Source organism: Eubalaena glacialis, chromosome 3, assembly GCF_028564815.1.
Source record: "Eubalaena glacialis isolate mEubGla1 chromosome 3, mEubGla1.1.hap2.+ XY, whole genome shotgun sequence".
Taxonomy (NCBI): domain Eukaryota; kingdom Metazoa; phylum Chordata; class Mammalia; order Artiodactyla; family Balaenidae; genus Eubalaena; species Eubalaena glacialis.
In genome coordinates, this window is record NC_083718.1 from 82,202,821 (window position 1) to 82,230,387 (window position 27,567).

At 44.2% G+C, this 27,567-nt stretch overlaps 1 protein-coding gene across 10 annotated transcripts; it reads left to right on the forward strand.

The window, feature by feature from the left end:
* On the forward strand, window positions 1–27,128 carry TPM3 (tropomyosin 3). 10 transcript variants are annotated; one of them, XM_061183422.1, is made up of 9 exons: window positions 1–160; window positions 763–888; window positions 11,750–11,883; window positions 13,566–13,683; window positions 13,803–13,873; window positions 15,158–15,233; window positions 16,025–16,087; window positions 16,266–16,335; window positions 24,411–24,553. In XM_061183422.1, the coding sequence occupies exons 1-9, from the start codon at window positions 47–49 to the stop codon at window positions 24,488–24,490; spliced, it is 852 nt and encodes a 283-aa protein (XP_061039405.1). In that variant the 5' UTR covers window positions 1–46; the 3' UTR covers window positions 24,491–24,553. The 10 variants fall into 10 exon arrangements, with proteins under 10 accessions (XP_061039405.1, XP_061039403.1, XP_061039404.1 ...); XM_061183420.1 differs by lacking the exon at window positions 24,411–24,553 and adding an exon at window positions 17,295–17,377; XM_061183421.1 differs by lacking the exons at window positions 15,158–15,233; window positions 24,411–24,553 and adding exons at window positions 14,532–14,607; window positions 17,295–17,377 and having other exon boundaries at window positions 12–160.
* Window positions 27,129–27,567: the final 439 nt, after the last annotated feature.

The window sequence follows — 27,567 nt, forward strand, 5'->3', positions numbered from 1 at the left end:
GTCCTCCAGTGTTCACAGGTGAGCTCCCCAACAGCCACTGTTCACGATGGAGGCCATCAAGAAAAAGATGCAGATGCTGAAGTTGGACAAGGAGAATGCTCTGGATCGGGCAGAGCAAGCTGAAGCCGAGCAGAAGCAGGCAGAAGAAAGAAGTAAACAGGTAGGCCTCGGCCTTGGCCTCTCTCACCTGCTGGTGAACAAGACTGTGAGATGGAAGAGAGTTTTCATGGGAAAGGCAGTGACCACTGGTGCCAGCTCATCCTTTGGGTGGGAGGGACTCCTCTTCTTCCCCAGCCTCACAGGATAGGCAGAGGACATCTAGGGTATTTACCTCAGACTGCCTGTGTGACCTTGGGAAAATCGGTGGCCCCTTCTGAGCCACAGTGTGTCTGCTGGATTTAAGTGGGAGTGGATCATGTTTTGGAAAAAACCCTGATTTCTAGAGGAAAAAGTGGGAGCTTGGCATGTAGCATCTCTTTTCCCTTAAATGGAGTCACGGACATCTACATCCTAAGTAAGTGTCTTAATGAAAACCCAGCATGGCTTGGCCATCTTAGGGTCAGAGATTACAAGGTCACAGGCAAAGGGCATAGCATAATTCCTGGGGCAGTTGGCTGAAACTGACTAGGGAGAAAGTGTGTCTCTCTGAGGATGATAACATAGAGGCTGAGCTCAGGGGTCTGTCAGGGCTCAAGAGCCTAGGGTCTGAGACTGCACTGTTGTGTATATATGTCTTGTGTGTGATTCTTGGGGCTTCTATAGCTGGAAGATGAGCTGGCAGCCATGCAGAAGAAGCTGAAAGGGACAGAGGATGAGCTGGACAAGTATTCTGAAGCTTTGAAGGATGCCCAGGAGAAGCTGGAGCTGGCAGAGAAGAAAGCAGCTGATGTGAGTATAGAGAAATGGGGGGACGGGTTTAATCTACACACATAGATCTTCATGTTAATAACTAAACACTTGGACATATACATACTTGTGGATTCAGAGAACATAGACATTGATACCCACATACATTTTTGCCACATGGTGGCATACCCTTGTAATGGCATATACTTTCTTTCTTAAAGACATGTAGAAGTCTCACCTTCTTACCCCCAATCCAGGAATTTAATTATCTTTCCCAGGACCTGGACAAAGGGAGGGGACTCCAAGTCCAGACTGCTATCACTTTTCCCACCTCCTCCCCCATGCCACATTCTTAGCTTTTGCGTCCAAGGATTGGCACGTAGATATGTGTATTAATAGGGAAACTCTCATCTCTCAACTGCCCAGCAAAGCCAGCTCAGATTTCACAATGGGACAAAGGAGGTCACACTGACCCTGGCCCTATATGGGTTTATTTATCTTGGCCAATGTGGGCATTTACCCTTATGTCACAGAGATGCCATAGAAAACATTGCTTATAGGGCAGCAGAGAGAATCTTAGAATGTTATACTATAATAGAAATAAGGACTCAGGGGGTAAAGTTGTCACCACCAGACCTTATTCTGTGACCTTGACTAAATTACTCAGCTTCTCTAGAGCTGAATTTTCCCATTTGAAAATGAAACAAATTCTCTTTTCCACTTCATGTTATCTCATAATCACCCACTTTCCTTCATCTTCAGTCCTGAAGTTAACCACAAAGATAAATGAGAGACTACACAGAAAAGATTTTTGGAAGAAAAGTAACATAGGAATCTTAACAGCAACAAAAGAATGTCCCAGTATTGATGGAAATACAGTCAATTCTCAGCACTGAGTTAGTAGGAAAATAGGAACATGTGTTTTTTAAAATTCCACTTGGTTTTGGAAAACAGCTAGAGACAGAGTAGGCCGTTCAGAAATGTTTTCGGATCCTCACATTCGAACGCTTTGCTATTAGGTTTCTGATCTCCTCTTTGGCTTTCTGCCACTTTCAGGGGCCTGGGGAAGTGGTGAGGGTTGCTGAATATATCATGCCAGAGGTCAGAGGCACAAAGCATATCATATACATTATACATGTTCATAGTTTCCAAAAGTTTAGGCCACTGCAAACTATTAATTAATTCTTCCTTCTTGCAAAACTGTGAACAACACAGGTTAATCCCAGGACTTTGGGCAAATGCTTGATGGCCTGCTGGAGTTGCCTAACCTAGGTTCTAGGTATAGATGGATAGATTTCTCTGGTTCTAATAAACGGGCATGGGAGTAAGTTTTCACAAACTGACATAATGTCAGGTTGATAACAATTTTGTGACATGTTGAGTAACAACTCTCTGAGAAAGTCCTTAGGCTGAAACAGCTAGTATGTGGGCTTGAGGAGGTGTTTCCAGGAACAATGAAAAGAGCCAACAAGTCTAACCTGAGATCTTGGGGGCGAAAGAATGACATAGAGGCTCTAAACAATATGCCCATATCATTGGGAAGATAAAGGAATTTGCTGGGGATGAATTCTATCTGTCCTTACACATACACGCAGACACATACACACACGTCAGCCCCCACCTAGACAGGGTCTACTAAGTACATTCATTTGAAAGAAACTTCTCATATTTATATAGGAATCCACCAAAACCATTTAAATACGTAAAGTATGAGTAAAAAAACTCATTCAACTTCTCTCCCCCTTGTTAGCTTTCCCAACTGTCATTAAGTACCCTCAGAGATATGTAGGAGAACAAGAAATAGGAGGGGAAGGTTGTAGGCAAGACGCAAACATCTGTTAGTCCCGGGTTAAGATGGAAACAGGAAGAAAGGTTTTTTTTTTTTTAATTTTTTTTATTTTTGGCTGTGTTGGGTCTTTGTTGCTGCGCGGGGGCTTTTCTCTAGTTGCGGGGAGCAGGGGCTACTCTTCGTTGCGGGCCTCTCATTGAGTGGCTTCTCTTGTTGCAGAGCACGGGCTGTAGGCGTGGGCTTCAGTAGTTGTGGCTCGTGGGCTCTAGAGCGCAGGCTCAGTAGTTGTGGAGCACGGGCTTAGTTGCTCCGCGGCATGTGGGATCTTCCCGGACCAGTGATCAAACCCGTGTCCCCTGCATTGGCAGGCGGACTCTTAACCACTGCGCCAATAGGGAAGCCCCAGGAAGAAAGGTTTCTTTTCTCAAAGCTGGGGTCAGCAAACTACCACCTGTGGAGTAAATCCTGCCGCAGCCTGGTTTTGTACATAGTTTTATTGGAACACTGCCATGCCCATTCATTTACATATCGCCAACTGGCTTTCTCCCTACAAGGGAGTGGTAGCCACACCCTATGGCCCACAAAATCAGAAATATTTACTGTCTGGCCCTTTACAGAAAAAGTTTGCTGACTCCTGCCTCAAGGGCTCAAAGAAGGAAAGTGAGGTGTTTATAGGAATTGGGAAAAGTGCTGAATAAGGAGGAGGCAACAGGTTAAAAGTAGAAAGCAAGGGTCAGAGTCAGCAGCAACATAATATATGCATCTTTGAGGGGAGGCTGCTCTGTCTAATACGAAGGGAGTTCACAGCTCAGCTTTTGCCCTTGAGATTAATAAACAAGTAAACAGAGCATATTACTTTGATGTAGATATAAGGGGAAGAGAAGGAGGAGGGAGTCAATAACTGCATGTTTACGCAGGGAGTTCTGGTTATCTGAGAAGCCTTTTTGGAAAGTGTAGGATTTGCCAGGACTCCTTGAACAAAGAAAGGGTGAGGGTGTGGCAAGATCAGACTAAACTTATTTCCTCCCTGAGTTCATCCAAGGTCCTATTTATTTGTTTTTTAATTGTGGAAAAAATATACATAACATAAAATTTGCCATTTTAACCATTTTTAAGTGTACAAGTCAGTGGCAGTAAGAACATTCACACTGTTGTGCAACCATGTCTAGGGTTCCTTTAATCTGAGATGAAATCAGAAGCTGTTGAAGCTAAAATAAGGGGAAAGAAGAGTGCAATAGTTTGGACATGAGAGTCATAACACCCTTTTTTAAGGACAGGAGGTGAAAGGGATGGGGAGAAGAGGGACAGGACAGACATATACACCTGTTGATATACTGTTGTATTGTTGGTTACCAGGAAGACAGTAGCACTGGGCCCCTTGCTGCCCATCCATCATGCTTTTAAAGGTCATTAGGAGTCAATCCACCTGTTTCTCGGGATCAAGAGAAGATTATCTGTTCAAATCTACCAGCCTCAGGAATGCAGTGGTGCTCTCACCACTCCTTTGGTTTGTTTAAGATGACGTCTTCTGATTCTTCAGTAGGGCATAGCGGCGGTGGGGGGGTGGGGGGGTGGGGGTGGGGGACGCGCAGTGTGTGTGCGCCCGCAATACTGCCCCCTGCTGATCAGCACCCAGATGACAGTCTCATTTTTGTTTCCATAGTCCCTCTCATCAGATTTCTCCAAAGAGAGTTGTAAAAATTCTTAGGCCATCAGGGCAGTTTACTGAGGCTTCAAACCCTGCTTTTTCTTTCCAATTCCTGGGGTGGGGTGGGGTAATCAGAGTGTACAGGTAACTCTATCAAGCAAATTACTGTTTGCGTTGTTTCTGTTTCCTCTGAATAGTCTCAATGCTCAGTATTTCTAAATGTAGGTAGTTGAAGACACACCCTCTGGTGGGAGTGTCTTCAGAACCTGGCATTGAGTGCAGCACCTGACTTACCTATCAATCTTTTTGCGGATTAGGATTCTTAATTTAAAATCCTCTTCTACACCCTCATTCTCCAGAGGAAAAGAGAGCTGCATCACAGGAGAGACTTATTACTATTACTTACTGAGAAGGTGGCAGGAACACAAAGAAATAAGAAGGAACAGTAAAATCTCCAAGGCCCTTTACTACTGTGCTTCTAAAAATCCTGCATGGCAATGCCTGTAGGGGCAGTTTCTAACTCATAAATAGCTCCTTGGGGTACCTGGAAGCAGAGCGGTGTGAAATTGGTGAGTTATAACAGAGAATGGAGGCTGAGTTCCACAGTACTATAGTTTTTCAGGTGCTCATATCATGCTGTTGCACAAAGGATCTGGTAACAGTAGTCTGTAATAGAGGAGTCCTTCTGACAAAATGGAGGCATAAGATATCTTCCTCACCTACAAAAGGAATTGTAAGCGATGATTAATTACCAAGTCCTGAATCATTCAAGGTTTGGAGAGGCTGGCAAATCACTGGTGCATATTGACTCTCAAAAGTAACAGGGGAAAAGACCAGTATTCTAAATAGAACACTTATGTTCATAACTGATGCCAAATAGATTGAGAACTTTGTCAACCTGCCCATCTCTTCATCCCCCATTAATTCCTTTCATTGATTTTCAGGAGATGGGAGAGAACCTACCTGAGCAGACTTTAAAAGGAGGCTGGAGAGGTCATCGTCTTTTGAAGATGAGACCCAGAAAGTCTAGGCTTTTCTTAGTACCTGGGTTTGGAGCATTTGTGGGGTGGGTGGAAGTAGAGGCTTGTAGGGTGTTTATGTTGTGGAGAGGACACAGGGTGCCCTAGCGGGTAGGTGGTGGCGGACCAGCACTGAGGGAGTGAGGGGTCAACGGTGGGTGTAAAGGCCGCACAGGCCAACCATTGTGGGCAGCCTGCCCAGCGACTGGAGAGGCTTAACCACGACGCGCCTTCCGGTTACCATGGTAGCCCTCCCTCTTCCCAACCCCGCCCCCCTTTGCTGGCCCGAGGGAAAGGCTGGCAGCGGTCGCCTAGGGCCACAAAGAGGTCCCGCCCCTCGCTCCCAGCCGCGGTTCTCCCTCCAGTGGACGGCCTTCCCGCCTGCCTGCGGTGGGAGGGCGCGGCAGTGGTGGCGTCACATCCGGGCGGGTGGGTGAGTTCCGGTATTTCAGGGCGGAGCAGGCGGAAGTAGGGGTGAGAAGCGGCTGCAACGCCGAGCGGAGGAGGCAGGAACCCGAAGGCAAGCAGGGGCTAGGTGGGGACCATGGCTGGGATCACCACCATCGAGGCGGTGAAGCGCAAGATCCAGGTTCTGCAGCAGCAGGCCGATGATGCAGAGGAGAGGGCCGAGCGCCTCCAGCGGGAAGTGGAGGGAGAAAGGCGGGCCCGGGAACAGGTACGGAGAGGGCGAGGCGCGTGAGGGAGGGGCAGGCGCTGGAGAAGATGGGACAGAAGTGGGTTCCATTTTTGCGGTGCAGCACGGTCCTTAGGGGGCCAGCATACTCGAAGATGAAGTTGGGGCCCGGAGGATGGGTGGGGCTTAGCTTCATTTGGACCTCGAGCGGGTGAGGGGGGAACTGGGTGCTCGAGCGAGCAGGCTTGACCTTTGAAGGAATTGAGCTTCACCGGGACTGGGGGGTGGTTTTCTTCCTCCTCCTCTTTTCTCCCTGCTCATTCATTCAGTCCCTCTGAGTCGGGCGCGGTCAGGGGAGGGGCTCAGCGGCCTCTCCCTCCCCCACTTCCCCGTGGCGGGGGGCGGGGATTGTGCTCTGGTTTGAGGTTTCTGGCCCAAGGGGTGAGAGTAGGTGGATGCGTCTCTGGTCTGGGTGGGGGCAGAGCCGAACTTACTGTGAAAGGGTGGGGAGTGGGGGGGTGGGAACCGCCGGAAAGCCCCCGGCGTGGCCTGCTGGCAGCTTTTCCGCTCCCTCCTCCTGCTCAGGAAATGAGGCAGCAGTCGGCTGAGAGGAAGCGCGGTGCCCTCCCTGGAGGAGGTTGAGGCCACAGCACCGCCTCCCATCCTCCGTCCTGGGGCCCTTTCCTCTTAAGGGGAGCCCTTGCAACTGCTAAACCCACTCTCTCTGTCGTAGTGAAGCAGGAGGGGAGGAGATGGTACTTCACTCTCTCTGTTAGTGCAAATGTAGGAACCAACAGAACTTACCATGATGACCTGGAAGGCAGGAACTTCTGCCAGATTCAGGCGTTTATTTCTGAAGTGTGAAGAGTGCAAGTTGAACCGGTTAAGAACACTTCTTCCAAGCAGAGCTGATAAGCGAGTGTATGTGGTAGAGAATCTGATGAGTGCCGATTTCTGTCAAGGTTTCTGGTTGACCTAGGCAGTATGGTTGATGGAGACAAAATAGTGAGTTCCGAAGTGATGTTACTCTGCTACTTTCCCAATTACCCATTACCGTGTCTTCTTTTTTTTTTTAAGTTCAATAAATATTTGTTCAACTGAAAGTTGGAACTTAAAATGTTAATGGATTGAATGGTGATTCCTGAAACTGCTTTCTGTTTAGAAGTGGTGAACTACTTTTAGTAAGCCATAAGATTTTACAAGGTCTAGGGTGCAGTCCAGTGGGTGGAGCTGATCTCCTGAGTTGAGGCTTTGGTTTTGGAGGATCTGGAGGCTGGAGAGGAAAGTAACTGTTGCTGAAATTTGAAGACTTAGTGAAAGAACTCTTGTGGTTTATTGGTATTCCTTGTTGTTCTTTCCCTTGGTAAGTCCCCCCCCCCCCCACCTTTCTGGCTGCTCCTTCATGGAGTGGCTGAGAATTAATGTTTTTGGGGAAAAGGGGGAAAACAGCTGCCCTCCAGGTTAATACTTAAAGATTGTTAGAATAGTCATTTCTTTTTATAACTGGGCATGGAAATGCTGGGAGCTTGTCTTTCTCAGTCACCCATTTCTCAGTGGATTTTTTCTCCGTTCATTATACCCGTAACTTCTAATTATCAATTCAAGTGAGATGGACTGGCTGGGTGACTCTTTATGACTAGTGACAGTTTCTGATCTCCTTTGTTCTGGAGACCAGATCCCCTTAAAGGGGAAGACAGGGATGGCTTGAAGGAACTAGCCATGTGTTGAGCTCCAGAATCAGGCTCAAAGTAGGGGCATGCTAGGAATAGTTCTGGGGTAGATGATGTCGTCCCCCCAGCAACAGCCCCCAGGATTTTGTTTTCCCCCTAGGATTCTCACCCACTCCCCCCAGGATTTGGTAATTTTCCTTGCAGGAAAATTTAACTCCTTTTTTCCCCACCCTTGGTGACTCTAGGGTAATAGGCAGCAGAGAGAGCAGCTTCAGATGTTTCTTAAGCTTCTCCCTCAGAGCCTGCCAAATTTGCTTATTGAGCTGAGTGAGATCTAGTGAGAAAGCCCTCAGATGGGGAAGTAGGGTTAAAGATTTATGAAACCAGTATCTTCTACTCCCTAGCTTGAGGGAGCCCAATCTTTTGACTTTCTGCTCTAGTGAACTTTGAATTCCTCCTGAGGAGACACCTGTGGGAAGGGAGGGGAGTGGTGCTTGAACTGCCTGTTGTCCTCTTAGGGCATTCTGGAATGTGGGTTTTGCAGGCTCCTCCCTCCTGGAGCTGGAAGCTCTGCACTCCCTGATGGTATCGCATGCTGTTAGTGGGATTGTCACTTAATTCCTTTTCTGGTTGCTTTGTGTGAACATCCAACCCTTGTTGGGAAGCTGGATGAGTCCAAAGCAGAGACTGAGTTGTTCTGGAATCCATCTATCTTTTCTGCTCTTGGCCTGGAGATTGACCTTTTATAATGTAGCACCTTGTCAAATCCACTTTTGATTTTGAATCTCCTTTGCACTTTTTGTGAAACTGAAACAGACTGCAACATAATATTTAAATGCAGTGTTTTTCCTTCTCTGTGTGTGTGTGTGTGTGTGTGTGTGTATGTGTTGTGGTGGTAAAAATACACAATGGTAAGTATTTACCATTTTAACCGTTTTTAAGTGTACAGTTCACCTTATTTGTTGTTAATACCTGTCTCCTAACTTCTGCGGGTATTTCTCTCTCTGTCTCTTTTTTTTTCTGGTCTAAAAAATTTAGGAATACTACTGAGGGAGTGAGTGGGCTTTGACTAGCAGTTTCGATTGTGGCCTTATTCCCAAATTCCTAGTCTGCAGGGGGTGGGTGGCCGTAGTTAGAATGTCTGACTGTTGTGTGGCTCTCTTCTGTTCGTAGGGTCTGGTGGAGTAAGCAACTGGCTTTATCACCTTTCTTTGGTTTAGGTTTGCTTTCCCGCTGATTACCTTTCTCTTACCTTCATACTAGAGCACATACTCATAGGGGAGAGGCAAATAGCCCTTTGCTCTGAGTGCCTCCGCTTAGACTCCACCTTTGTTTACTCTGGGACAGATAACTCTGCTCCCTTCCTTCCAACTTGCCTGCCCCTTGATGAAATTTAAAGTCCCCAAGGACACAGTATCTCCCTGGGTAGATATATTTGTGAACACAGTGAACTGGGGCAGTCCATTACTCACAGGGCTCAATCCTAACTTTTCCATTACTCTTTTCCTTTGAATTTCATCTGTGGCTTTTGTCTAAAAAGAGAAACCCCAGAGTGGCAGAATGCCAGATTTAGGCTAATCCCCTTCTGTCCTTGGCCCTGATCTGCCTCTGAATACCAGTCCCGTGTCCGTTTCTTGCCTTGACGGGTATAGCGTGCTTGGGGAATCTCTTCAGTGTGGAGGATGGTAGCATTTAAACCAAACTCATTTCATAGCTGAAGCTGTTGTCAGCCATCTTCTGATGTGACTGAATCGCTGCTGTGTTCCCCTCTCCAGCCTTGGGATTTTTGCTTCTTGGGTAATGGAGAATTCCTATTATTACCTGAAGGAAGGACCTCACAGTGTACCTCCAAGCTGGGCAGAGGTGGGCAGGCTGAAAGATCAAAACCACATCTAGGCATGCTAAACCTAGGATGACAGAAGAGCATATAAAGTTAATGTTTCCCAGGGCCATGTTTCCCATTCTCATCTGCAGAAGTTAGTCCCACTCAATCTCTTGGTACCACTTGATTGACCTGAAAGGGATAGGCATTGTGCATAGGTTCTGGCTGGAAGGAAAAGTCAGGTAGGTGTCTTCCCTTGTTCCTTTAAACATTAAACAGATCTTGATTTTGCAAGCTTTTGTTTCATTGTAAAGAGAACTGATCCTCTGTGGGAGGAGAAAAAAGAGAACAGTGACTGCCCTCCTCCCTTCCCTCCCCACCAGGGTCTCCAAAGCTTTTGCTGGGACTCCCATCCTGGGTTCTGTTTTTGGTACAGGCTTGTTCAATGTGCGCATGCTCTAGTTAGGGCATCAAGATGTGTTTTCTCCTCCTCCCTTTTCAGCCTTGCGAAGAATTCTATTGTAAATGCTGATTTGTGGGAGAAACTGCCTGAGCCAGCTTGTTGTCATGGAAACTGTACACCCCCGCCCCCATAGCCTGTTATCTTTACTTCATTTGGGTAACTTCTGGTGAGCTGGGTGGGGACTTAGATTTCATGAGCTTCCTTCAAATCTGGGTTCGATGTTGTTCTTTTTTTTTTTTTTTTTTTTTTTTTTTCAGTTCTAGGCATCTGAAGGGAGCGGGGTGGGATAAATCATTGTACTGGCAGTGTTTCATACATAGTTCTTGGCTGACAGGCAGACTCGTTCTCATAATCTTGACCTGTCAGCCTTTTTGAGCTTGTGAGGCGAAATGTGTGTTGTCCTAGGACGCATCTGGTTTCCTGAGACAGGACCAGAGAATACTTGTCTTTGTGATATTTTGAATAGAGACACAAATGGTTTCTTAGTAATTTCAGCTTATATAGATGTCTTGATTTTCTTTTCCTGTAGGTCAGTGGTTATATAGCCTCAGCCCCTGCAGTGCCTTGAATCTCCCATGTTTGTATTTGGAAATTTTTGTGCCAAATTACCTGATTCTTAACAGGAGTGTTTTGGGCTATATCCCTTCCCATAGGGGCTGGTGGCCCAGATTATTTCTCTAGCTACCCCCACCCCTGACTGCCAGGAGGAAATCAGGGTAATAGAATTCAGGCACAATCTGGGCTGTAGAAGAGAGATCGTGTTTACCAAGCACTTGGATAAGCATCTGAACTGGGGAGCGTGCAGGGCAGATTAAATTCTTGTGCGGTTGTGGCGGTCAGTGTACTTGCCACCAGTAAAGGTGTGGGGAGGGGAAAGGCAGTCAGAGGAGGGAGGATTTTCTACCAGTAGAATTCATGCACATGCAGCTGCCTTCTTCTTTCCTTGTTTCTTATTCCATTGCCAAGGAGGAGGCATGGGATTACTTGGACTCTGGCCTGTGCTTTATTGTGGGGTGGAGGCCAGGGAGAGGATTGTCATATGCCGTACTGGAGGGTTAGGTTAAAGGGATGACTTGAGGAATAGAAAGGAGTCACAATTCAGAAATTTGGAGGGGTGGTGGTGGGCATGAAGGAAACATTCTTTTCTGTCCCCAGTTTTTTTTGGTAATGCCATCAGAGCAGATAATTTTAGCCAGAAGAAGCTCCTTGTAGCCAACTTTTAAAAGGTGGGAGGAGGGGGCAAGTTGAAAGGGTGGGAGGTAGGTATCCCAATATTCCATCCTTTTGCTTTTTCTGTTCGGGAAGGTTCTTCTGGAAAACATTATTCTTTTGGCTAATCTCCTCCTGGTGTTAGGGTAAGGTGATCAGAGGGTTAACAACTTGAGTTAAGCAACAAATTAATACATAATCCAAGATTCCCTCTTTAAGAAACGTTTCTTATTTTTCCACTTTATGTGATACTTATGAGAAAGCTGCTGCAGAGTGAGATACACCTTTAAGCCAGAGCTCAGGCAGAAGGACCCCTTTACTGGCTACCTTTTCTGACACTAGCGTGTTCAGGAATTTGAACTGGTACTAACTGACACTGGGCTGGGCAAGCAGCTGAGTTTTAAAAACACTTTTCCTGTGGAACAAATGGGAATTCATTGATGGGAAAGGGAGGAAAATACATGTAATATTATAGAATATAAAATCATGTCTGCTAGGTCTTATGTGCATCTGAGTTAAGACACGTTCTACCCTGCAAGGCTCTGGCTTCCTCATGGTGGTAGTCAACCCCAATCTTAGTGTCATAATTAGTTCAGTTTCTTTTCACCATGCCTCTGCTTCCTTTTCCCATTCTTTCATTTAAACACAGGCTGAGGCTGAGGTGGCCTCCTTGAACCGTAGGATCCAGCTGGTTGAAGAGGAGCTGGACCGCGCTCAAGAGCGCCTGGCCACTGCCCTGCAAAAGCTGGAGGAAGCTGAGAAAGCTGCTGATGAGAGTGAGAGGTGTGTAGAGGGGCCTGATGAAGTGTGGATTTCAAAAGAAGTTCATAATGGCTCTGATCAAACAGGTTTCTTATAAACCTGTTTTTTAAAACCGTAACCTATCTTTATAAGATCTTCTTTCCTTCTGCATATTCTCTCCATATGAAGACCGACAGAGTAGGGGTTATCTGGACCTGTGACCCTTTTATAATTGGTGTTTCTCTATAAATTGACCTAATGATCCTTAAATGGGGTCACCAGGATGGCCTCCACTTAGACGGCACCCACCCATAGCAGTTCTCAAAGTGAGGTTCCAGACCAGCAGCACCTGGGAACTTGGTAGAAACTCAAATCCTCAGCAGCCCCTACCCCTCATCTACGAATCAGAGACTCTTGAGGTGGAGCCCAGCAATCAGTGTTTTAATAAGCTCTCAACCCTGGCTGCACTGTTAGAATCATGGGAGTGTGTGGTGGGGATCTTTGGGGAGTTTAAAAAATATATCAGGGACTTCCCTGGTGGCGCAGTGGTTAAGAATCCGCCTGCCAATGCAAGGGACACAGGTTCGAGCCCTGGTCCGGGAAGATCCCACATGCCGTGGAGCAACTAAGCCTGTGCACCACAACTATTGAGCCTGCGCTCTAGAGGCCGCGAGCCACAACTGCTGAGCCCGCATGCCACAACTACTGAAGTCCGTGTGCCTAGAGCCTGTGCTCCGCAACAAGAGAAGCCACCACCATGAGAAGCCCACGCACCGCAACTAGAGAAAGCTCTCGTGCAGCAACGAAGACCCAATGCAGCCATAAATAAATAAATTTATTTTATATATATGTATATCTCAGAATGCCTGGGTCCTATCCCAGATCAGTTAGAATCCATTGCAAAAGAGATCTGGGCATTGATGTTTTTAAAGCTCCTCCAATAATTTTTTTTTTTTTTGGGCCGTGCTGAGAGGCTTGCGGAATCTCAGTTCCCCAACCGGGAATTGAACCCAGGCCCCGGCAGTGAAAGCCTGGAATTCTAACCACTAGGCCACCAGGGAATTCCCTCCTCCAATAATTTTAATATGTGCCCAGGGTTGAGAACCACAGTCCTTGAACCAACTCATTTTTGTCGAAAATAGCCAATTGGCTCCTTGTCACGTGTGAGTTAAACGAGAACAAAGGTGTGTGATGACTTGGATGGGATCAAACTAAGACTTTCAGAATTAAAAATACCCTGTTGGGAGTACATTAACGCAGTGCAGCTGTGAAAATAAATAAGACAGCTATGTGTGTACTATTACAGAGTAGTGTCCAAATTATAGAAAGTGAGGAAAACCAGTTGCAGAGCAGTGTAGTATGATTCCTTTGGGGTGTGGGGAAATGGAGATGAGATTTTTGGCATATAAAACATTTCTGGAAGGATTATGAATTAAGAGATTACTTCTGATGCACAGGACTAGAATTAGGGAGGCTTACTTTTTGCTTTATGCTTTTAGACTATACACTTAAATATTTAGTTTTTTAATAAGTGTATTATTTTTATAAGAAAGTTTTAAACAAAACAATTAAACTAAGGTGGGAGGGTGCTATGGAAATTCTTTTTGAGTGGCAAGCAGAGAGGAATGGGCTTTAAAAGGTGCAGTTCTGGGTCCCTTGGAGTTGAGTTGATGACAGGCTCCCCAGGCTGTCAGTGCCACATTTGTCCTTATTGTTTCTGGCAGAGGTATGAAGGTTATTGAAAACCGAGCCTTAAAAGATGAAGAAAAAATGGAACTCCAGGAAATCCAACTTAAAGAAGCTAAGCACATTGCAGAGGAGGCAGACAGGAAGTATGAAGAGGTAAGACGCTTTTAGCTTGTCCCTCTCTCTTCAGCGTTATTGGGCTTCTGAAAAGAATCATGAGAGGGAAATGGCTCCTTCTTTGCTTCACTGAGCTGTACCTGCGTCTTGTCCCGTAGGTGGCTCGTAAGTTGGTGATTATTGAGGGAGACTTGGAACGCACAGAGGAGCGAGCTGAGCTGGCAGAGTCGTGAGTATCTTGCTCCCCAAATCTTGCCATACCATTCTGTTCCTTCCCCTTTGGCTTGGGCACTAATGTGAATAAACTAGCATTCCTTCAACCTTGTTAAACAGGACCTAGAGAGTGGGAGTCATCTAGAATGCTTTTTTTTTTTTTTTTTTAGCCCTAAGAATGGCTTTGGGCTTTCTTACTCTCTTAACTAGTGACAAGTCACAAATGAGGTCACTTGTTCTTCATTGAGAGGAAAATGAAACCTAAAAAAATGGTGAACTGTTAACCGGCAGGCCCTACTGGGTCCTTCCAACTGGGTTCTGCTTCTCCTTGAGGCATTGAAGTGGCTGTGCCGACTTAAGATCTGTCTCTGTTTTTACCACTTTGCCAAGCTGCTGGGGAACTTTAGGGCAAAGGCAGGCATGACTTGCTCCCCTGTTGGCACCTTCTGGGCCTTGTTTAACGAAGTCCGTGCTGATGCATATTTATTTGTGCTTCCCTTGCATTCCCCTCTCCTAGACGTGACATATCATGACCATGGTGATGTTTTCTTCCCATTTTTTGATTTTTTAATTTTTTTTTCCATTTTGCTGCTTGTTTCCTTGCTGTGTTCCTTTTTGACCTTTCTCCCTCCCCACAACCTGGCTTGTGTGATCCCTGTGACTATCACTAACAGCCGTTGCCGAGAGATGGATGAGCAGATCAGACTGATGGACCAGAACCTGAAGTGTCTGAGTGCTGCTGAAGAAAAGGTACTAACCATTGAACCCACAGAGAGGTTATACGTATGGTGTGGTTTTGTTTTGTTTTGTTTTGTTTTGCAGCTGCCTCCCCTCCACTGGTTGATTTGTTGAGTGCTTTTTCATCTCTTCATGGAATGCTCCATTCCTCTCCACTTACTTGGCATCTTTCATCTCTTCTTTCCTAATTGCTTTACTGCCTCTCCACAGGGTCTCACCTTCCCTTGGGTGATTTGTGGGACTATTTGGGTTGGGCATCTGTTCCCACCTCCACCCCAGGTAGCAGTTATGATTTGTTCCTGGTAGTGATTTCTATCAAGTGTTTTCTTTATTAGTATCCAAACATTCTGAGTCCCAGCCCAGGAGGGTCCAGCTCCTGACATGCTCTATGGTAGAGGGAGGAGGGTTGATGCTTGCTCAGATTACCTGGGAACTTCTCTTTTCCCCAGTGTGCCTTCCAACTCTCTCTACATATAGGTACAATTCATGTCTGTGTGTCTCTCTCCTTTTTTTTATTCTCTTCTTCCCCTTTCCTCTCCTGCGGTATTTAAAATATTCACAGTAAGTGTTCTGAGCTGGAGGAGGAGCTGAAGAATGTCACCAACAACCTCAAGTCTCTTGAGGCTCAGGCGGAGAAGGTAGGGGCTGGTTTGTAAAAGTGACAGGCTTTGGGGCCTGGGCCCAGCTCTGCCCTTGATGAAAGACTGGAGAAACCCATTCCTTATGTAATCCAGTGAGAAGTATCCACCTACTCTCTCTCCAGATTCTGGGTTTAATGCTAATTCCTGTGCACATTGATTGCTGTAGTTAAAATAACTTCTTGGTCTCAGGTGACTGGGGTCATGTTCTCCTCTGGCTGATACTGCTATGCTGACAGAAGGGGGCAACAAATAGTATCAGATCTGAGACCTAATGAGCAATCAAGACAGATGACTTGTCTTTATCTTCTTGTGGGACTCTTTTAGCCATGTGGCCTCAAGGTGTCACCACACCTACTCATTAACCTGGAGGCAGGAAGAATACCTTCCTGGGTTGATCTGAATAAGATCAAAGCTTAGGTCCATTTTAAAAATAAAGGTTCTGGGGACTTCCGTGGTGGCCTGGTGGTTAAGACTCCATGCTCCCAATTCCGGGGGCACAGGTTCGATCCCTGGTCAGGGAACTAAGATCCTGCATGCCACTCGGCCAAAAATAAAAAAATTTTAAAAATAAATAAAGGTCCTGGAGGATTCTGAGGGTATCATGGCTCTAAGGACATTGATTTATGGATTTTAAGGACTGTTGTCCCAAAACGGCCTTGCTCTTTCTCATGGATCATTCAGCATATTAAATCCAAGAGGATGTTCAGTGTAAAAGTAAATGTCAGGAGGGGGGTATTGTCTGTGTGAGTAATTTCTATTCTGAAATGTTTATTCTACTTCTCTTACAGTACTCTCAAAAAGAAGACAAATATGAGGAAGAGATAAAGATTCTTACTGATAAACTCAAGGAGGTGAGCTGAGGGGATTATAAGGAAGGACCCAAAACATTTAGAGGCATGTAAGGCATTAATGTAGACTTAGACTAGCTGGCTTTGGTTCTGAAAGGTATAGAAGTAGAAGGTGGAAGAAGTAGAGATCCTTCTCTGTCTTACTCATCTCTGATTCTGACTGATTTCATGTTTCCCCCAGGCAGAGACCCGTGCTGAGTTTGCTGAGAGATCAGTAGCCAAGCTGGAAAAGACAATTGATGATTTGGAAGGTATGGAGCCTGGGTGAGGGATTAAAATAAAGAAATCTAGAGGATGACCTTGCCCTTTGACCGTTAGCCTCTTCCCCTGTACACCAAAGGGAGTTGGTAATGACTTGGCATGCATCCTACACCCTGCCCTGTGCCACAGCTAGGTGAAGTGGGTCAAATCCTGGAAGTGGATTTTTACACTTACTCTTCCTGTAAAAAGACTTTACCTAATATTCTGGAATTTGCATCCTTCCCTTGGAGGAGACTGGTAATAGCATGTACCTTCATGTCACCCCATGGCTACTTTTGGCAATCTTGTTCACCACTCAACTTGTGGGGGACCTCACTAAGAGATGCAGCAGTGGAATGACCACTTCTCAGAGCTGACCGATGCCAGGGGCTTTCTAAATACTTCCTGCCCCCATGATTTGGCAACTGCATCTACCCTAACAAGGGAAAGTTTGTACTTTGCTCTGAGAACTCTAAGATATGCTCCTTTGGTACACTCTGGGTAGCAGGATATTCTTTGCGAGAGTTTTGCGGAGGCAACCTGTAGAGCAAAGGGGCCAACGATATTGGTCACAATGGGTAGGTAAAGAAGAAGTGTCTGAATATTAATGTGTATTTTCTCCTTTTTCTATGTTTGTTAAATTCAGCATTATCACTGCTAAGAATTGGGTTAACTGGGTGGGAATGGTATCCTCTTGAGTGCCTTTGGTAATTGGAATTTCTAGTCATGACTATGCCCAGGTTCTCAACCTTTACTGCAGTTGATTAGAGGCGTCAAGAAGTCCCGTTGGTCCTGGGGACAGTGGATCTGAAAATGGCCAGTCATGGCAACCAGGATAGATGTTCTCCTGACTGGGATTAGACCCATGGTCACACTTTCCCTAATTTCTAATGATTCCCTCTCTTCATCTGCTTCTGATACCTTTTACTCTGTCCCCTCGTTCCTCCCTGTGGTTCCTGTGCCTGTCCAGATGAGCTCTATGCCCAGAAACTGAAGTACAAGGCCATTAGCGAGGAGCTGGACCACGCCCTCAATGACATGACCTCTATGTAACTATCTGACAGCAGAGTGGGGCTGGGACCTTGGCTTGTGGGTGGGTGGGGGTGTAGGCTGTGCATAGTGTGCTCTGGTTTTGTCTTCTGAAAACTAGAATCTCCACTCTTATCTTTAAAACACTGGTGCTGGTTACTTGTTGGCAAAAGCTGGGGAGGCATTTGATCCTGGATCAGTGGTAGCACCCTGATCTACAAGTAATTTTTGTATTTTTTATTCATAGTCCCTTCATTATGACACCAGGATTTTTCTATCTGTTTCTCAAATTTAGTCTCAGAAGGGCTACTGATGAAGACAGAATCATGTCATCATATAATTTAAGGAACTAGGGCCCAGAGAGCCAGTGACTTGGGCCCTAGCATCTTACAACAAAACTCAGACTTCATGGGTGTATATGATGCCCTGATATTAAAGTTTAGGGGAAACACCCATGATTGGAAATAACCAAATTCACCTAAAAATCGAGCTGAGTCCCAGAGCAAGCCAGGTAGTAAAAAGCACCAAAAAGAGTTGTTGGGGACTTCATCTGTTTGCTGTGGATCCCTGATCCTTGATGCTAATCTGCCTTTTTCCCACTAACCCTGAAAAGAAGCCAAATAACTCAGGTTGTAGTGTCTGGCTCTCTTTTATCATTCCTACTGCCACCTCTTCCTTTTTCACCTCTTCCTTTCTCCCAGATTGCTGTCTAGATTGATGCTAGTCCTTCTCACCTAGAGTCTCCTTACTTTTTCACACAGATAATTATCACCGTTTCTGCTCTGTTCTGGATCTGCCCCCTTTCCTCGGGGAACCCAACGCCCCACTCTCGCTCTGGATTCCATTTGGGTCAGCCTGGCTGACCCCCAAGGCATTAGGATGGGCGGGGGGACCACAAAGCAACTTATGTATTCTCTTCCACCCCTCACCCCAAATTAAAATGTTAAGCTGCCGGAAGCCTCATGCCACCCTGCATTTGTGTCATTGACAAAGCTGCTGCTGTCCCTAAAAAGGAGCCTTGGGGGTGTGATGTGGGGAGCAGCTATTGTAGGCTCTCCCTCCTCTGACTTATATAATCAAAGCCACTTTTGTGTGTGTCTATTTTTTTCTTGACATTTAAATTCAACTGATCTGAATCTATCAGAGTGGTGGACTAGGAGAAGTTACTCAAGCTGAATAAGATCATCTAAGTCCTTTACTTCCAGGTTCTTAAATCATCCCGTCTGGAATGTTTGTCTTCTCTTTAGGTTCTCCTCCTTTGAGAGACCACAGAAGTACCTCCCAATTTATATTCTCTACCGTTTTACCAGTGGTTCAACTGGTGCATCCTCGGAATACCCGATGAACCCAAATATGTTACCACTAAAATTGACTGATTATATTATCCCAAGTCACAGAAAATACGTAATAGGTAGAATTTCCAGCAGTTTTATGTTTTCTTTAAACCTTTCTTACATACTTGAGGCTCACTACCATTTGCCTGCTAGTATGTGCTACCGGGATATAAGACAAGTGATAAATGATTGTTACTGGAAAAATAAAAACAATCATGCATATTTCAAATATTATACACAAGGTAGTAATTTATTACATGCATAAATATGGTTAATTGCTTCTAGTAAGATTGTTCCTAGTTTATGTTGTGGAATTAAATATCAACCTTTCGGAAATTCCTACGCTAATTTACATAGCAGAGATGGTTTAATCTGGGTAGTGTAGTCATCGGTTGTACTTATCTAAGCACCTAAGTATTGTTCGCTTAGTATTTCAGTTTCTCAGTGGAGTATATATTTAAAACTTGCCTTTCTTTTAAACAGATACAGCCAGGTAGAGAGGTTTTCCCTAGTTTAAAACTTTAGGTCTCATCAAATTCAGGTTTCTTTCTGTCTGTACCATTTCTTTTTGCCACACAGCCTTTGTGATTAAGGTACAGGTTAAGTTATTATTAATTTAGGCACAGGGTATTAAGGTGGGGACAGAAATAACCAAAGACGGAGGCATCATCCCTACTCTCAGGTTGCTCAAAATCCAGTAGGAGAGAGAACATATGTATAAAACTAAAGATGATGTGTGATATGTGCCCCAAATAATAAAGTTTTGTGGGAGTTCAGAGGCGGGGAAGAGGTTGATTGCAGTGGGGATGATTAGGAAAGTCTCATGATAGGAGGCACGTAAAAGGTACTTAATAAACATGTTAAAACTTTCCTCTTCGTTTTTATTGGATTCCAAAAGATTGGATTTTTGACAACCAGAGTCTGGTTGAAGGAAAGTGGATATTGAGTATCTTCATTAAAGAGAAGCAAAAGAATAAAGGCATAGAGTTGGGAAGGACACCAGAGCTATAACCATTTAGTTAGAGTAGGGAACAGGTATGTGCTGTATCAGGCTGGGGAGTTTTAATTTTATTTTGTAGGTAATGGGGGTGCCACTGGAGATTTTGAACAAGGATATGTTCTGAGTAGCATATAAGAAGAGTTAATTTGGCAGCTACGAATATGTTAGAAGGGGAGCAGATTATCAAAGTGATCCATTAAGACGATGATTCCCAAATTTCATTCATTTGCATACCACTTTTGATGGCTTTTGCCATATTCACATGCAGCCTACATTATTTTTTTAATTTACTTGTTTTCAGATTTGTTCTTACGCTACACAATTCTAATTTGAAATCAAAAGTTTTGACGTGTGCTAGTGTTTTTTTCTAATGCACATTAAAATAATACAGCTAATAAATTTTTTTTAAGTTCACAAATGTATACTGTCTGCAGTCTTCTCACATATCACTAGCAGTGACTGTAGCACACTTCAGGAAATACTGGGTTAGGTTATTGCAGTTTCCCAGAGATAATAATATGAACTAGAGTAGTGGTAGTAGGGGATGGTGCTGAACCTGGGCATTGTGAAGGGCCTGGTCACTAAATGCAAGAAGGAAGTGTCAAGGATGACTGGCTTGGAGCCTAGGAAGATGGTAGTATTAAAGGTGTAGAGAGGTCGTGTGGTCTTGGTTTGGGGAGGCACAGGAAAGTAGAGAAGACTATAAGTCTGAAAAACTGGCAGGTATCCAAGATGAAAACAGAATCCTAAGACTTGAAGGGGAGAAATTGATATGAGAGATTTGGGAATCCATGAGGTTGGCAGGCAGTTTAGGCCATGGAAGTAAATTTGAACCCTAAAAGACAATTACAAATGTAAAAAGAAAAAAATAGGCAGAGGAAAATCTGTGTAGAGGACGAAGCCAAGTGGAATTGGTTGGAGGGATAGAAGGAGAACGAGTAACTTTGATACTTTAAAAACTTCAAGGCTGGGTGATTTCCAGTGATTCTCAACTTCAGGTAGAGAAGGAAGATAACTGAAAATAGGACATTGTTACTGATGTTTTATTAATCTGAGGGTATATACTGGACATTAAGGACAAGGAGAGGAGCCATATTTCAAGGAAGAGAAGAGTGAATTGGTGGAAAGAAAATAAAGGCATGAAGTATAGTCTATACAAAGTCCAATAGAACTTTTGGCAGTGATTTCCAGTATAGTAGCCACTAGCCACGTGTGGCTGTTGAACACTCAGTGTGGCTAGTGTGACCCAGAAGCTAAATTCTCATTTACTCTTAGTTCATCTAAATTTAATTAGCCACATGTGGCTAGTGGCTGCTGCATTCATTGGATAGTACAATTCTAGATGTTTTAGTATGTAGGCAGAAGGAGTTGACTTTGGTACAGAGAAAGGCTTCTTACAAAGGAAAGAAGAGAGAGTAGAGAGAGATTAGAAGAGAGAGTAGAGAGAGATTAGAAGAAAAATGAGGTGTTATACTTTGGTAGCTCCTGTCTTTCCCCATGGCATGACTGGTGTGAGCAAGGATAGAGACCAAGAAGCCAGGGTAGCAGAGTGAAATTTGAAATACTGTACCATGATAAATTCACTCTTTTGTTTAATGCTTTGTATCCTTATAGAAACCATCCTATGTTACTTGAGCCAGGACTAGCTATGGGAATGGGGTGAAGCATCATTGGTAATCTCAGAGCAAAGTGCTTCATCTCTTAACTTTCTCTTATCTTAATTTCTAAGAAAGAACCACAGGCTGTTGTGTTGGAGTCCATTCTTCCCTTCCTCATTACCGTTGTTGGATGAGGAATAAAACAAAATGTGACTGGACCCCAAGTTACCTGATGGGTGGAACTGACCTGTTATGTTAGGCAACCTTGTCTTAGTCACACCCAGTTTCTTCCATTCACGTATTGAATACTCCTTAGCCTTAACATGAGGGGGGAGTTTTAAAAAAACAAAGAGCAAAATCTGTTTTTTCTACCTCATTCCTTGAACTTTGAGGCTTTAAAACTGATAGAGTTCCCTTTACTCCAAGCACCCCCATCCCTTTTCCTTTTCCTGTTACAGAATGAAATTGACCTGATTCAGACCAGTGAAGGATGTGTAGCATCCATGGGATTATTCCCTGAAAGGAAAATCAGACCAAATGGGGATTCTCTGGCTTGTTTTTTTGTTTGTTTTATTTGCTCTTATCAGGGAACCAAGAACTTTAATGAACTAGTGTCTGGTCCTGAATTTTTATTTACTAGAAATAACAGAGTTAGAAACCTTACTTATTACTAAGTACAAGGTGAGAGAACAACCACATTTATCTTTTTGACCTTCTGCAATTCTTAAGGAACTATAAGTTCTGGGATTTAATTAGGCAATAAAATGCTCCCACTTCTTCTCTGTCTCTTTATTTCTTCCCTAAGTGGAACAAAACCCTCATTGAACCGGCTGCTTTTAGGGATATGATCCTAATAACACCCTTCTTTCCCAGGAAGGAAGTGGGAGTCACACTGCCTAACTTGGATATAGATGCTATGGATCAGTCAGGTTGCATATGGTCTTTATATGTAATATAACACCAGAAAGTTCAAGAAATGAGAGTTCAACATAATTTGAACCCCTACTATTTGTCAGAGTTGCCCCTGTGAATAAGACAGGTTGAATCCCAGGCCTCATGGACTAGTATAGACTAGTACAGTGTTTCTCAATGATGGACTTTAGTCCTTTAAGCCAGGATAATTCTGGGATATACAGAACAATCCTACTTATTGCTGTCCCCTGCCCAATAAATATCTGTAGGGCCCTCCAGTTATTGTGACAAATACACATTTCTAAATTCCCCTCTAGCGGAGGGGAGGGGCAGTATTGCTCCTACTGAGATACTGGTTTAGTGGGAAGTGCAATTTAAAAAATTGCCTCCAATTCTGCCCCTTAATATGACGCTTGTTTTTTGGTTATTCCGCCCAGGATCTTTTTGTACATATATGCTTTCTGTTTTGATTGGGTACACAGAGTGACAAGTATTATTGGGAACATACTGGCCCCCAGCTTCCAGGTAGAACTGGGAAAACCTCAGCCCAGAAGGCAAGGTACCTGAGCAATGACCACAGTCAGCCCACAGAGGCAAGGCAGAAAAGTCTTTCATATTGAGGTCCTGAGACCATTTTGAAACAGACTGTAAAACATAGAAAGAAACTTGTTTATGAACACCAGAGGCTGACATTAGGAGTAGACCAGGAAGAGCCATCCCCAATTGCCATTACCTCTGTGTTGGTCACATGGATTTGGATTCTCTCTACCCCCTCTTTTTTATTTATTAAAAAAATTTTTTTTCTTGTGATGAGAACTCTTAGGATGACTTTCTTAACACCTTTCATGTATAACATACAGCAGTATTAATTATATTATGTTGTACATTTCATCCCTAGTACTTCTTTATCTTATAACTGGAAGTTTATACCTTTTGACTACCTTCATCTAATTCCTCCTCCCCCCACTCCCCACCTCTGGTAACCACAACTCTGATCTCTTTGCTATGGCTTTGTTTGTAGAAGTATAATTGACCTACAACACTATGTTAGTTCCTGGCACACAACATAGTGATTTGATATTTCTATGCATTGCAAAACGATCACCACTCTACACCTCTTTAAGATGTGCTCCAAGTAGAAAATCCAGATAAAGCCAGGGGACTTGAGCGCTTAATTACTTGTATCAGGAATGCCTTTGGTTATAAGAAACATCTTAATAGCAGCTTAAATAAATATGGGGTTTATTTTTCTCTCATAATAAAAAGTATTGATTTGAGCAACTGTGGCCTGATATAGTTGGGATTTCTGTGATTCTCACGGCCCTTTCTTTTAAGGTTGAAATTTGCAACTCTAGTCATCACATGCATCATGTTCAAGGCAAGAAAGAAAGCTAAAGTTTTTCCAGAAGCCCCGGACAGACTACCCCCTACATCTCATTGGCCCAAACTGGATCACATGATCCCCCCAAGCTGCCAATGAGGCTGGAGAACCAGGATAGTCTTTTTTTTTTTTTTTTTTTTTTTTTTTGATAATCAAACATAATTTTTATTTGGTTTTGGAGTATAACAGGATAGTCTTGATTGGCTTGTACCAGTAATTCACCTTACCTGGGGCTGGCTGGACACACTGTTGGCTCGGACAGGTTTGGGGTTCTTTTAGAGAAGGTGAAGTTGGGTTTTGATTCGCTGTGCCACTATGATGGGCTTGTCACCCAACACCTACAACAAGAAGCAGTAGAAAGTACAGGATTGAGTGAGTGTAGGGATATTTATCCCAGTCTCCCATTCATAATGCTGTACTGAATGCTTTTACAGAAAAATGTTCAACCATTCACTCTGGTTCCTTACAGACCCCGATTATTATAAATGTATTTCTTATAAGCCAGGTGTATTCCTTCCTTTGCCGTGTTTCACTTGTCTCAGTTTCTCAACCCAGGGAATAAATACGGTGAAGGAGATACTTTTCTCCCTCAAAACGTCATTCTTTCAACTTGTCAGTCTGCATTTTTTATTTTATTCCTCTCTTGGTCTTTCCACCAACTGACCTAATCCTCCTCGCATCCATCCTGCCTTACAGATGCATGTTATGTATACCAGGTAGTTGAAAGTCTCAAAATTTACTTCTGGTACTCTACTAACCTTCCCTTTTTCTCTTTCTCCTCCTCTTTTTCCTCTCCTTCTCTTGTTTTCTCTCCTCTCCATTGCTGCTGCAGAGCGTCTCTACAGCCAACTTGAGCGAAACCGCCTGCTTTCTAATGAGCTGAAGCTAACGCTGCATGATCTGTGTGACTGATGGGCAGGGCTCACTGATGCCCATTAAACCGAGCTTACGGCTCACACCACTGACCTGGACCCCAGCAAAAAGCTGATTGTCTTTTAAAAGTTATTATTTTGCCCTAAGCAAATTGCTTTTTAGTTGGGACAGTTAGAATAGTGTCGACTTCCTAACTGCACTGTAAAGTGGAAACAGTTAAGATTAATACTGCCTTTCTGTCCCTTTTCAAGAGATTGTGGGTGATGAAGGGAGGGACCTGAGAGACAGTGAGAAAACCTGGGAGAGTTTTCTGTTTTCCACCCTTACTTGCTGCTCTTTCACTTGTGCACTGACTGTAGGATATGTTCCCTTGCATGGATGTTTTCTAACAATAAAAGGACTGACTTGACAAGATGTTGTAACTGCTTCGTCTGCAGGCCCAGGGATGGGCCCTTCTGACCGGGTAGAAAAAAGGGAAGGGAAAGAAAGGGGTGTGGGATATGAATAGGTCTGCGTTGCCATCCCCTTCTCTGAGTTGAAGAGTATTTTCCCCACCTCCCTAGAGCAGTGAGTGGTTTACTTGCTGGGAAGCTTTGATTCTCCGTGATGTTCAGCTGCCGGTTTTCTTCCTGACATTTTTCCTCTTGCTGCTTTCTCCTGGTATTATGTTTAATTGTAAGTAACTGTCACAGGCTAGTTCTGAAGAATAGCTCTGCAAAAATCTCAGTTAAGGTTTTGCTTACAAGGATATGTTTTGTAGTATTCTTGACTTTGTTTTCTTTCGGGATTCTCTGACTTAGCTATGGGGGTTCTTTTATTTATCCCACTAATTATTCCTTTCCTCTCTACTTGTTGAGGAAAGCCTGTAGTGCATGAGGATCCTCCTGTACTCTTTTCAAGTTGAGGTTCTGCTGTTTCTACTGGTAGAAATATGCCCATCCTTGTTCTCAATGTGTCAAACTCCAGCGAACTATTTCGAGTAGGTGTTGTCCTGTGGGCAGAGACTAGAAGAGTGGATGGCTGGTGTTTAAGGCCACCTCCTTCAGTGACTGAAAGCTGAAAGCCTTGGTTGGGTGTGGGGAGGAGAGGAAATGACTGATAAGGTCCCCAGCTCCCTCCCCCAGAAGTACAGCAACACCTGTAACTTCAGTAGGCAAGCCTGAGGCCCTGCAAAACCAAGTGATGCAATGGCTCACTTCTGTGGCTGAGAAGGCAGCTGCTTTATTAGTCTGTAGTTTCTCTGCAACAGGAGCAATTCTCAGAGTGGGTAGACCTTGAAATTTACTTCTAGTTTTTATAACGTCTCTCCTTTACCCCCATTAGATAAACTGAAATGCACCAAAGAGGAGCACCTCTGTACACAAAGGATGCTGGACCAGACTCTGCTTGACCTGAATGAGATGTAGAGCACCCCAGTCCCATCCTGCCGCTGCTCCTCCCTCTGACCCCGACTCCGCTGAGGCCAGCCTGCCCGAAGCTGACCTTTAAACTGAGGGCTGATCTTTAACTGGAAGGCTGCTTTCTCCTTTCGCCACCTCTCCCACCCCCACCCCTGTGTCCTTTTCGCCAAACTGTCTCTGCCTCTCCCCAGAGATTCCATTTGGGCTAGAGGCTGAGCACCTTTGGGAACAACGTTTAAGGGAATGTGAGCACAATGCTAAGTGTCTTTAAAAGCATGTTGTGATGTACACATTTTGTAATTATCTTTTCTGTTGTTGTTGATGTAGCAGCCATTTGTAAAACATTCCAGATAATTCCATAGTTTTGAAGCAGCAGTCTAATCCCTTTCTCACTTTTGGAAGGTAACTTTTCAGCTTAATGCATATTGCCCTCTCCGTAGAGGAGGGGAAAAGGTATGGGCCTGCCTTACTGAGAGCCAAACAGCCCAGAGAAGGACTCCATTTTGGGAAACCTTATTGCTCTGTAAAAAGTACCCGCCAAACCAGAAAGGTGATTCCAGAAGGAGTTAGCCAAAAAAAAAAAAAAAAAGCTCTGTTCAGGTTTTCAGCTTTACGGTATCTTTGGGCAACTTTTTTTTCCATCAGAAGTGACCAGATGAAATCAAGATGGTGAGACCTCTGAGACCAAATCCTTGTCCCAGCTCTACCCTGTTCCCAACCGCTCACAGAATGGATCATGTGCCCCTTATTTTGAGGCGACCACTTATTTGCTCTCCCGCCTCCTTGAAAGAAAGGAAAGAAAATTATGTTTTACCACTGATTTAGCCATATGAAACTCATCTCATCACCCTTTTCTGGGTCTGAAGCTGCTGTCTCTAAAAGTGCCATCTCATTGTGCATTGTATCAGTTAGTGCTGGAGAAATCTTGAATAGCTTATGTACAAAATTGTTTTTAAATTTTATATTATTTTGAAACTTTGCTTCTTTGGGGTTGGGGCACACTGGTCACCCCATCTGGCTGTGAGAGCTCTCTACAGTCTGGGCTGGCAGTGTGCTGATCTTTTAAAGTTTCTTTCCCTACCCAATCCCCCCTTTTTGGTGAGGTTTCAGTGAGGTCAGTTAGGTGTGCATCCTACAGCTTAATTGGCTTAAAATGTACTCCCCTTTGGTGTGGTCTCTTTGGGGGCCGATTGGGAGAAAGAAAAAACAATAGTGTAACTGTTTTGATACTGAACATTGATAAATGTCTTTTTGAAATAAAGAACCAGTCCCTCCAACCCTCAGAGGTGCTTGCTTTTATTTCCTAATCCAAATGGGCTTTCTACACAGGAGCTATGAAGTCTGGGTAAAAATCAGACCTTTGTGGGTGGAAGCAACAGGATTTGATGTAGAGCACACACTTTGGAAGGTGACCAAAACTCGGGTCAGAACTCAGCTCTCAGATCCCTAGTTGTGTGTTCTGATGTCAGTCATTTAGTTTCATTATCTGTAAAATAAAGATAATATGTATTGTTAGGGTAAATGTGAAGATTAGAAATATTTATGTGCCAGACCTTTTATAGGTTACTTAACACTGGCATCTTCAGGGTGAGCTATACATTTCCTTTACAACTGTATTGATTCTTTCTTATAAATCTGGATTTATTAGGCTCTGCTCCCTAAACAACTTCAACAATATATGACACGGATTACATACTCCTATACCTTTGTGGCTTT

Bases quoted from the DNA above. Each gene is read 5' to 3' on its own strand.
- TPM3 (XM_061183420.1), top strand. From the start codon at position 47: ATGGAGGCCATCAAGAAAAAGATGCAGATGCTGAAGTTGGACAAGGAG. The intron at 16,088-16,265 runs GTGAGCTGAGGG...TGTTTCCCCCAG, and splicing joins TTACTGATAAACTCAAGGAG to GCAGAGACCCGTGCTGAGTT. The intron at 16,336-17,294 runs GTATGGAGCCTG...GTGCCTGTCCAG, and splicing joins GACAATTGATGATTTGGAAG to ATGAGCTCTATGCCCAGAAA.